This window comes from Salvelinus sp. IW2-2015, linkage group LG4p (assembly GCF_002910315.2).
Source record: "Salvelinus sp. IW2-2015 linkage group LG4p, ASM291031v2, whole genome shotgun sequence".
In the NCBI taxonomy this organism is placed as follows: domain Eukaryota; kingdom Metazoa; phylum Chordata; class Actinopteri; order Salmoniformes; family Salmonidae; genus Salvelinus; species Salvelinus sp. IW2-2015.
The window spans coordinates 6,547,200-6,559,699 of record NC_036841.1 but is presented as its reverse complement, the minus strand read 5'-3'; the positions used below and the strand labels follow the sequence as shown (position 1 = coordinate 6,559,699).

The 12,500-nt window shown below is 44.9% G+C and overlaps 1 protein-coding gene across 1 annotated transcript in view; it reads right to left on the bottom strand.

Moving 5' to 3' along the window:
• Positions 1 to 12,500, bottom strand: part of LOC111956864 (neurobeachin-like) — a 328,897-nt gene that overhangs the window by 184,974 nt on the left and 131,423 nt on the right. Inside the window, 1 exon segment of the mRNA XM_070436743.1 lies at positions 1,444 to 1,508. Within this exon segment, the coding sequence (XP_070292844.1) occupies positions 1,444 to 1,508 (65 nt within the window).

Below are 12,500 nucleotides of genomic sequence, written 5' to 3'. Positions count from 1 at the left end.
ATTCTCCCTCTCCTCGTTTAGACGTTAATATTCTCAACTAGGATTGTAGTTAGTTGGTTAGCTGGTTATCTTAGCTAGTTTATTAGCTGATAGGTTAGAGAGAAATACAGGACAGTTTGGTTAGCTGTTTGGTTATCGTTCAGAGGACTGCAGATGGCTGATATGCTGGTTGGTTAGATATAGCAGGTCTCTGTCCCAAATGGAACCCTGTTCCCTATATAGTGCACTACTTTTGACCAGAGCCCTGTTAAAAAGTAGTGCACAACATAAGTAATAGGGTTCCATTTGGGATGCAGTTCAGGTGTCCACAGTACAGAGATAGTGGTAGTGTAGGAGAGAGGAGATCTGCTAGCAGCACCCTGGACAGCGCCGTGTGACAGAGTGGTAGAGTGGCAGTGTAGCGGAGTGGCAGAGCGGCCAGGCCACAACGGAGTAAGGCTCTTTATCCAGGCACAACATGGGAGCAGGGGAGGTGCCAGGAAAGGCTAAGACAGGGCTGGGTTGGGCACAGTGAGGCTGCACTGGGGTATAGGGCTGGGGCTGGCGTATAGGAGCTGGGGCTGGGGTATAGGGCTGGGGCTGGGGTATAGGGCTGGGCGTATAGGGCTGGGGCTATGGGCGGGTTAGGCTGCGGGGCGTGGGGTATAGGGCCTGGACTTTGGGGCATAAGGCTGACGCTGGGCAGCCTGTGTAATGTAAGAGGGTCACAGATGGGTCCACCAGATGGACTCTGGAGCTGATCTCTTCTATAACACCCTGCCTGATCTGAGCCTGCACACTCACAGAGGGGGCTGTGAGAATACACCGACACAGGGGGGGTGAGGAATACACCGACAGAGGGGGGGGGGTGAAGGAATACACCGACAGAGGGGATACACTATCTTGTTTATATTGTTACGTCACACTGCCATACCAATTGTATTTACCTTAAAACCCCTATAGAGCACACTGCAGTACAAGTACAGCCACCCCACCACTCTAGGAGCTGGCAGCTACTGCTAATCTACTGCTGCCACTGAACCTAACAACTGCTCAGAGCTTGGTGGTGTGTGTGTGTGGTGTGTGTGCTGTGTGTGTGTGTGTGGTGGTGTGTGTGTGTGCTGTGTGTGTGTGTGGTTGTGTTGTGGTGTGTGGTGTGTGGTGTGTGGTGTGTGCGGTGTGGTGGTGTGTGGTGTGTGTTACCGGAAATCCACAAAAGTCCACACAAGGATAGTAAAACAAGGAAAATTCTCCCTCGTGGGGACATTTCCCAGCTATTTTAGGCTTAGGGGTTAGGTTTAGGGCTCGGGTTACAATTAGAGTTAGGGGTAATGGTTAGGTTTAGGGGTCAGGGAAAATACYATTTTGAATGGAAATACATTGTAGGTACCCACAAGGATAGTAAAACATATGGTGTGTGTGTGTGTGCGCAGGTGCGTGCATGTGTGTGAATATGATACCTACCTTCCCTCATTGATGAGCTCAATGAAGGCAAGGCCTGCATTTTTCTGGATCGAGTTCTGCCACTCCTGAGACAGGAGGAGGAGGAGGAGGAGGAGGAGGAGGAGGAGGAGAGGAGAAGAAAATAGAAAGAGGAGAGGAGGAATGTTGGATAGTTAGTCACTTATACTGGCTCCATGGCTGTATGTCAGACAAAGCCTTCCACAAGGTCCAGTGAGGTTACCTTTTCAAGACGCTGGAGAGATTCAGCTTTGACAAAAACCTTTCGACTTGGATTAGGATGCTATATTGTTCTCTGATAGCTTGGGTGTGTACTAACAACACCTACTTCAAATACAGAGACAGTTCTGTCTGCTCTCGCATTTGCTATTCAAACTCAGTCTGTAAACAGTTAGACATAAAAACCCACAGCTTATAACATTCTAATCAGCGCTACTAGGCGATGGCTATWAAAACATATCAACGGACAAATTTGCAATAAAAATCATAGGCAGGCAATAAAATAACAATAACATAGTGATAAAAAACTATTATGGAACACTTTGCCCTGAAAGCTTCACAAATCAGAAAAATATTTCCAAAACCAAAAAAACATGTACAATAAAAACAGTAATGGTAATAATAATCTACAGAGTCTATGGTAAATAGATCTCTCTGCATGGCCAGTCTCCACTGCAATTCAAATGGCCATCGCATATTCAATTGTTTCCTTACTTTAATTAGAAGCTAAGAAGGCATCAAGGTCATTGAATCCTTTCAAAGAGAAGCGCTGGCTATAAAAAGCTGAATCTCTGCCCGGCATGTGAGCTTGCCTCTTTTCTTTGCATGCGTCCCAAATGGCATGCTATGCACTCCTTTGAGCAGAGCCCTATGGACCCTAGTCAAAAGTAGTGCACTACATAGGGAATAGGGTGGCATTTGGGATGAGACCTTCCTCTGAACAGATCAGTAAACACAGGAGAGATGTAATTGGGGATGAAACTGTATCCTCAGCCTTAAATACAGCCATTTCCTCTGTCTGCACACTGACAGATGACTGAGGAGAGGAGAGCCATCTACAGCAGTGTGGAGCCGGATCCTAGAGCGGCTGCGGCCCCGGGGCCACAGCACCCCCCACCCTCTCCCCAGCATCATCACTACCCGGTCTGGGAATGATTAAAAAGCCGTTTGGGAACGGAGGAGAGGAGGAGCGGAGGAGAGGGCAGTGCACTGTGGGAACCTGGGCTCTCTGCTCACTCACTGAGGAGCAAATGAAAGGGAAAACAGAGGAGGCCACAGTTCAAAATAGAAAGAGAATAGAGAAGGAATATAAAGGGGGAAAGGTTCCCAGTMTTCAATGCTAGCCATGTGTCAGGTGTAAAACCAACTGAATCTCACGCATAGACGAGGCTAACAAATGAGATTGTACATCTCAGAAACGGTAATAACAACAGATTGCCATTGGCTAAATAGTGTATGGTAGCATGTTAGTGCCATAGTTGCTGTAGTGTGTGACAGACTGCACCAGGCTAGAGAACACAGTTCCACCTCACACAGTTACATTAAGTGAGAGAGACGGCGCTGATATGCTGGGCATCTGGTCTCCACATGATTTCTCCTGACCTCTATATCTCTCTCTCTCTCTCTCTCTCTCTGCTACAGTATCCGCTCCACAATAGGCTGTTACTGATTTGGACAGGGCTCATGTTCGGCCCGTCTTCTGAGGATCTGTTCGCACCGCACTCACGTGACAAAGATATATACGGAAATCAAAGCAGATGTCTCGTGCAGCGCCAGGAGAGTGACATCAGGTAGGAGGGGGGAAACTCAGCCTGAACCTCTATCTTGTCTAACTGAGTTACAGTACAGTAAACTCTCTGGTTACCGTTACAGATGTTTTCTTCCCTTGCTGTTTTTATCTTCTGTGCAGCAGGGCTCTAAAGGGGCTGTGCTGTGATTGCAGGGATTGCAGGAAAGCCCATTGTTGCCTGTTTGAAGGGAATTAGGCCTGACATGCTTCTCCAGGAGGAAGCAACATGATCCTTAATGTAGATGCAGAGAAAAAGAACCCAGAACCTCTGTCTATGGACGGAATCCAGAATATCTAGCTATGGGCTGACCTGCAACGGAATCCAGAATATCTAGCTATGGGCTGACCTGCAACGGAATCCAGAATATCTAGTATGGCTTGACTGCAACGGAATCCAGATCTATCTAGCTATGGCTGACTTTATGCAACGGAAACTCAGAAATCAGCTATGGGCTGACCTGCAACGGAATCCAGAATATCTAGCTATGGGCTGACCTGCAACGGAATCCAGAATATCTAGCTATGGGCTGACCTGCAACATAACTCAGAATATCTAGCTATGGGCTGACCTGCAGCCAGGGGAGGGGGTGTGGCTCAGGAGCTCAGATATAACAAGCTTACAATCTGTGGTGTCTGGGAGTGTTTAACCTAGGAAGATTATCCTATTGGTTAAGGGGTCCTGAATTTCATTGTTTTAAATTGTTTGTTACACACAAGCCTCTTGTTCCTCTGCAGCCCTCCATACTCCCGAACATCAGTAGGCGACAGGCAGACAACAGTACTGTGGCATCTCAATCCAGGCTGTCAGAGCGAGGCGGTAGTCTTTTATCTGCTCTGCTCTCCACATCTGGAGGCTCTCTGTCAGTAAATCTCCCGGGCTTCACTGCAGATCCCCTGTGTGTTTAAGCTGTTACAAGAAACAGAGCTGTTTGACCTTCTCATTCACCAGGCCGTCTGTGAAGAGACACACAGTCTGCTGCCCATCCAAGCCCCCTACAGCCCCAGCCACACACAGCCTTGTCCTAGCCCCATACAGTCCCAGCTCCATACAGCCTTGTCCTATCCCCATACAGTCCCAGTCCCATACAGCCTTGTCCATGCCCCATACAGCATTGTCCTAGCCCCATACAGCCTTGTCCTAGCCCCATACAGCCTTGTCCTAGCCCCATACAGCCTTGTTCTAGCTCCATACAGTCCCAGCTCCATACAGCCTTGTCTTAGCTCTGTACAGCCCTAGCTCCATACAGCCTTGTCCTAGCCCCATTCAGCCTTGTCCTAGCCCCATACAGCCTTGTCCCAGCCCCATTCAGCCTTGTCCTAGCTCCATACAGCCTTGTCCCTGCTCCATACAGCCTTGTCCTAGCTCCATACAGCCTTGTCCCTGCTCCATACAGCCTTGTCCTCGCTCCATACAGCCTTGTCCTCGCTCCATACAGCCTTGTCCTAGCTCCATACAGCCTTGTCCTAGGCCCATACAGCCTTGTCCTAGGCCCATACAGCCTTGACCTAGGCCCATACAGGAAAGTAACTACTGATGGAATCAGATCAGGATTAACAAGTTCTACTGTGCCCTTCCCTGCCAGTGCTGCTAGATAAAGCTAGCTGTGGTTCCAACTCATGCCAAGCAGATCCACTTTCAGCCTCTCTGACTGGTCGATATCTCAGGCTGGGTTTCATCCCAGGAGTCCCTAATGGCAGGAACTGTTGGAGCCGCAGTAATACTATCTGTGTCTGCGGTGGGGGGAAAGGGGGGGGTGACTCTGTGAGGGGGATAACGGCTCGCTGACACTCCCACCTCAGTAATCAGGAGTGGAAAGAAAGGTAGACATTCCACAGCAACAGTGCTAGGTTAGCCTCCAGAAAGACAGACAGCAAGAAGAGAGAAAACTCCAGGGAACATTCCCTCAGAACCTTCAAAGAACAGCATACAGCGTGATTCACTACTGCAAAACTCGGGCGGTGTGTGAGTAGAGAGAGAGGAATGCTCCTTAATCTAGCCCTATAACAGATGCATGGGTATGTATGAGGGAGCTTGTACGCACGGCTATTGCGGACTTGGTTAACAGAAAATAATTTTTTCATACGCAGAGCACGACCACTATTGGATAAAATAGAACCCACGCACCAGCCACTTTGACCACGCAACCAGCCATCTGGATCAGGTTTTGTTTTATTCGATTCTGACCGCAAGGTGCCCCCTACCCTCTGCCCCCCTCCCTTTCCGCCGGCCTCTCGCGTAGTATTAGATGTGCTCGTGCCGAGACGTGAGACTGGGCAAGCCGTCAGCTAGAAATGGATAGTGCACTGCTCCTCCTCGTTCTCTATCTGACTCTTCATCCCCCTCTCGGTGGTGTGCTGGTCCATATGTGTAGGGCTCTCTTGGTGGTCGGATGGCGTGTGCGACTGCGCTGAGACTGACACTATGGCAGACGAACAAGAGTATGGTGGATGACCCCTGACGTCAAGATCTGTCTAACATGCTCCAGTCAAATGCCACTAACAACCCACCACCAACCGAACTGTACACGAGCTCGACTCACACCAACACCCACTTCTACAACCAGAAAATTAATACAGGGCCTTTAATGTGCTATTATGCGCCGGCAGCAAGATAGTGCATGCATCTAATTCTTTCTTACCCTCACCGAATGCGTAATGTGGTTGTGTTGTAGACGAAGGGAAGCTTATATTTGTTTACAGATAAGTGTTTCTTTGACACCAAAAAGTCTCCAGCTTGCCTAGTATTAAGACTTAGTACATAGATCACATAGTGTTTATTGTGCCGCAGTATATGATAAGTCATGACGTTGTCATATTTAATGCTCATGGCCACCACTGGCAACAGGGACAGTGCTGTTGTCTAAATGGCACACACACACACATACATACATCCATCCATACATACACACACACCACACAAACCACATCGATGCTGCTCCCCATTGACTCATAACGCTCATGACCAACCGCTCATAGCACAGCATACATACACCACACACACACACACACACACAACATACATTACATACATACATCCATCCACCATCATCCATCCCATACATCACAACACATAAACACATCGTGCTGCTCCCCCATTGACTCAATAAACTGCTCATGACCACCACGCTCATACAAAGCAAACAACAAATCTGATTCTTTCCAGAAGTACAGACAGACCTGTATACTTTATAAAATGTGGATTTCCTGTCACTATTGTTGATTGAATATCGGGTGAAATTTGAGCTGTTTACATCTGATGACAAGATGCTGCAGCAGCGCTCTGAGTGTGGAGGACAAGCTTGGCCTGGGACCACTGCCCTGAAGTGGGTATTGGTGTTCTGTTGCCCTGAGACATTTGGAGAGTCCTAGGACAGTACCGCAAAAGCGGAATGTCTGAGGACCCTCATCGCATCCACTCCAAGACTCAAAGGTATCATGTAGATTACAAACACACCTGGTCTCACGAGACAAGTGTCATTTCCCATGTGAAAATTATATTAGACTTTGAGGCAGAAAATTGATTACCATTCCCCAGATCTGTGCCTGGAGCACAATCTCGGAGCTCTACGGACAATTATTTTCGAACCCTCATGGCCTGGTTTTTGCTCTGACATGAACACCGGTCAACTCGGGACCTTATAAGACGGGTGTGTGCCTTTCCACATCGATGTCCAATAAATTGAATTCGTGCACTCCAATCAAGTTGTAGAAACATCTCAAGGATGATCCAGTGAAACAGATGCACCTTGAGCTCAAATCAGAGCAAAGGGTCGAATAAATAAGTAGATTCAGTTGTTTATTTTTAATACAATTTGCAAAATGTATGAACATCTGTTTTCCACTTGTTCATTATAAGGTTTGTTGTGTAGATTGATAAGAGATTTTTCATTATTGAATCCATTTTAGAATAAGGCTGTAATGCTAAAAACCAATAGGGACACAGTCAAGGGTCCTGTAAACTTACCGAATGCACGTGTATGTACACTTGTTTAATACAGTGAGAGTCAGAGAGAGGTTGAGCATCATCAGAGCCACATTGCTAACTGGAGTTTGTATTTGTGTAGGAGAAAAGTGTCTGGATCGGATGCGCAACAAAGCCCTGAGGTGACTGATCAGACTGGGCCAGAGAGACCAGGAACCAGACACTGACCTATGAGCTTTTTACCGCCACCATGCCTGCCAACCATTCATTCACACAAGGGTTAACAAACATAACAATGTCACATTTAAGGCTGCTTTTAAACGTTTCAGTACTAAAAAATGTTTGCAATGTGGTTGTGGTAAATATTCATTTAATGGCACATATTGGACTGAGATTGTGTTGGTGATATGTTGTGAGGATTTTGGGCCTTGAGTTGTTGTGTTAGATGCTGATGAATGCACGGTGGCTGATGATCAGTGAATGACTTTGGGACTCAGAACCACACAGGTGGGCTCTATGAATCGTGAGAACCTCAAAGGTGAGTCCTGTTTTTTGTGTGTGTGTATGTGCCTGCTGTGTATGTATGAGAATGGTTAGAGAATTTGTGATACTTTCCTATAACCTAGATATCACCCTATAATATTTGCTTGTGCGTTTAATCATGGATCCGCTCTCTCATACATCGTCTCCATGTCCAAGTCTCTCATTTCGTCTCCCTCCTGTTTCCAGTTTCGGAGGCGGCTTGTTGGAATGGAAGAGCATGGCTGGGATCAAGCAACAAATAACAAGTTCCCACCTTAAATCTACTGGCCTCCTATAGAAGTGAGCTGCCAATCATACTCTCATCTCTATTCCAACCCCGGCTGCTCCTGGACCCGGATTAGGGGCCCTGGTGCCAGAGCCGCGAATAAGACGGGGTTAGGTAGGTTCTTATTTAAACTTATCTTCACGTTATCTCTGTTTTTTTTTTTATGATCTTCTAACGCTTACATTGACCAACATTGATTGAGTGCCGGACAGGTGACCCTAGACATTTTTAATAACGTTAAAGACTTTAACCAGTAAGATGATTTTATGTTAGACACTAGAGGGCTGATTAGGGGTTGACGACAGTCTTGGCACACCTCCCCTCCCACCATTGTATAAAAAAATCTAAGTTTGCGAAAGCTAAGTAAAGAATATGCAGTGAATATGAACTGGTCTCTACATTCATTTTTGAAACTTGTAGATCCTATATAACCAGACCATCGAATTCAACGTTTTAAATATTATCCCACTGTGAGCCAAACCATACAACAGTTGTTTTAAAAATTAAAATATATTAAACAATTCCTAAAAGTTATACACTTGTTCTATTTTTTAGATTGTAATGTAATTGTTCCCCACCACAGGGAAGATAACTCGAACAAAGCATACCAAGAACACTTCAACCTGTTGAATATTTTTCCTTTAGAAACTATGATTTGAAAATACTGTAGGAATCCCATTCATTCCGTATGGAGACTGCCTAGACTGGGAGTTCTAAGTGGCCGACCTAGTGGTCTCTTCAAAGACCTCCAGATGGGCCCAAACATAGCATAAACAATCCAGACAGAGTATATACAGTGCCTTTACAAAGAATTCGACTACCCATTTGAACTTTTCCCACAGTTTGTTGTTTGTTGATGTGTAGCGAGCTAAATAATTGTATTAACCATTGGTTAGAGAGTTTATTCACGTAGGATTCTGGCTGATCTACAGAACAATATCCTAGTGCAATAATAAAACAGTCAAAATGATGTGGGAATTATAACCACTCTTTGTTATTTGTGTAAGAAAAAATGTGTAGACATTTCACATTATTGTGTTTTTATTAAAAGCTGTGATAAATGTCTTGAGTCAAAAGTTAGTAGTTTTCAACCCCATGTTACACAGCAAGCCCTAATTAATCTAGGAACGTAAAATGTGCCTTACAACACAATTCCAGACATACTTAAGTCTTTGTACATAATGAGCGACTCAATTGTTTGTTCCAAATTTATAAAGTGAGCCACATTTACTCTGATCTTAATTACTTTGTCTTAAACCCAATGGGGTTAACACGATTTTTTATGACTTAACCCCATCTCTGAACCACCACACCATACAGTTAAGTCCCTTAGTCGATATGAGTCAAGTATAGTCACCGGGTTGACCTTAAAGTAGGGCGGGACAGCCAAGGTTAATATTTTTCTTTTAAAAGTTAGATCGACTAATAACACATAAAATAATCAATCGATTCAGAACAGACTTTGTCAAAGTAACAAAATAACAAGGTTCTTTGTTACATTAAAGTGATGGTGAAACTATAAGGGGGGTTTCATTGGTTGTTAAATAGCGGGGATCTTCAGAATTGGGGAATTTAAATGTAATTATTTTTTGGCGGTTCTATCACCGGCTGTCGGTGGTGACGCGCGTGATTGATCTTAAAATGGTTGGTTTCAGTGGAGTGTGCTAGTGCTGTGCCTTGTTAAATTTATGTTGTTTGCGGATATTTGCGTTCATAACCGTTGAACCAATGCTAACTAAAGCAATCAAATATATCTTCTGATATTATAACCACATTTTGAAATTTTACCCGAAGCATGTGATTCCCTCTATATTTTATCTCATTAGTTTATTTCTCACCATAGCTACAAAGACAGAAGAGAGAACTAATAAGATTCAAATAACAACGCGTTGATAAATAAGTTTTTGGTAATAATCAACAAACTAATATGATATCTGTAAGTGATACCAGTAATGAATGTATAGATAAATTATATGTAAATGTGCAAATCGATAACACATAAAAATGTGTACTAGTGATCTTAAACAGAACGTAAGGAGTAGTTTACCGCAAGACTTGTTATGATGGGACAGCGGAGGGTGGGGTGAGCCGGGGAAGGGGTAAGAATAAAAGTAACGTCAGAGGGGCAAGCCACGGATGGGCTGGCCAGTGGCCGCGCAAGGCGGTCACGACGCGGCCCATGGAAGTAGATCCTCAGGGATACCCTATGTTATAGCAAGTCAACAGGAAAGTATGGTGCCATCTTGTCATCTTGTAAGAACCACAGCTATCAGACGCGAGTCCACTCCAGATCAATAAATGCATACAGGACATCTCCAGAATCCTCTATGCTCGGCATTTCAACACCCTTCTGTGAGGCGCTATGGTCCGATGCACGCCATCTCGCCGCGAAGTCAAGCCACCTACATGACTGGCTAGGGTCACAGCCGCACTAGACAGGATCTCGCTCTCAAGCTCTCGCTTCTCTGCATCTGGCCAGGCATGACTCTTCAAACCATATCTATAGCACTATCGACCAGAAATGAATGATTGGTGTACTAATAAGCGTCTCATGAGCGCTCATACACAATATGCCTGCCTATTGTAGTGTGTTCGCCCACGCCTTGCGGTGACACGTAATTAACCACATACACAAACTCCAGGTCCAAGTATCTTTGACAATCATATTAGTCTGTGCTGACTCCGCGATACACAAACTTATATCATACTCACACAGATGTTCTCCCAGGACGCACACGAAGATAGAGCATTAATCTTCAGGCACGTGGCTGAAGATGCGAGTGGTGGAGGTATGTGAGGAGCGGGGATGGATCCATCGTTGAGTGGGCGAGCAAGAGGAGCAGCTGAGTGTCGGATCGCACGAGCAGAAGGGAGCGACGCCAACACTGAGTCCAAGAAAGGCAATAGGCACTGCGCAATGCCCGAGTATCTGAGGGATCTCTCCCAGCACGGCCTATGTGATGAGGATGCACTTGAGATGTTTAGCGCCACAGTCCAGACACCTCAATACCAGTTGGGACAACGTCTGCCCCAGCTCTCTCGCTACTCTATGTCCTACAGACCACACGACCCAAGCTGCGCCCAGACCCGGGTCCAACACCGCATACCCAACATACCATCTCCAAACCCCACACCCGTCCTTCGTATTTAATTCGACTGTACCATTTTATGTATCAGTATTCCATTTTACACCAATTAAATTACATAACTATAGCTGTACAACTAACCAGGGAGGGTTTCCCAAATAGTTCTGGACACTCAAACTAAATATCAGATGGTAGTGTTTTCGATTTATATTTTTATCTAGCTAATAATTAGTTCATTACAACTGATTAGATTGAGAGATAGATATAGTGGAATAGACAGGAGACACTATGAGCTTAGAATTACACATATGGGAATTCATGTTATCGTAAACAGAGATAGAAGAAAAGAGTTTATGATTTTGTTAATCAATATATCAATGAATTGGCCGATATTTTATATTTGAGATCCGTTCAAGGATAGCCACGCCTTTGCCTTGATGGACAGTTTTGGCGAACACTCCTTGCATCCATCTGCTCGACCACCTGGGTTGGCCTTATTCCTTAGCTGCCCATCTGTCTGTAACGCTTTTCCGGACTACCATACTGTGCCCACTGATAGCAATTTGCCACCCTTTAAATTTCACAAGGGTCCCACACACGACACACAAGCTTCGTGGTTTATAAGATAATAATAACAACTTCTTGGAATTGGATAACAATAGTACAATTTCATACAGTGAGTCTGAGAATTCGATGACTGCGTTATATTTATTGGATCGTAATAATAGGTGACGAAAATCTATAACTTTAAGTGTTGATCCACTGCCCAGAAAGAAGATACAAAGGTAGACCAAGAATAATTACTTAATTTAAATGGGGGGATACAACAGTATATTGAAAGCATGTTCATTCCCACACAGTTGTTGTTTCTGAGTTAATAACAGCAATTAATTCCCATGCATGCTTAAGGTAACTTGATAAAAAGGAATGCCCAAGTTGCTTCGACCCTTATTATTGATTAGGAACCCTCCCCACCATGTGCTAGAAGAAGATCTACAATTCGAGAGTGACTCTTTGAACGAGGTCCTTGCGCATCCAGCGAAAAAGTACATAGGAATGACTAGGCGATTCCCACCACTTCATACATCAACATCTCCAATTAGGTGGATCTTTCATGAGGGTATTTCATGAACTAAGAAATGTATTCTTGAGAGCGATGTCCGCATATACCCTCCAATAAGTATTTACATCCAGAGCTGACTCCAGAATCTATGCGCAAGATGCCATTTGAGACTCTGTTTACTAAATAAGGGTACGTAGCCCCAACGCGGCTAGACCTATCAAGAGTACAAGAAAGGAGGGGTGGCATACCTAGCACAAGTCTGTATGATCAACCTGAATGCATTCAACTGAAATTAAACACTAACGTGTAGATTGTTTTTTTATTTTGGCATTTCCTTTGGGAGCCGTACAATCGAATCGATCTAGTTTAACGATACAGCTCACCGCATTAGA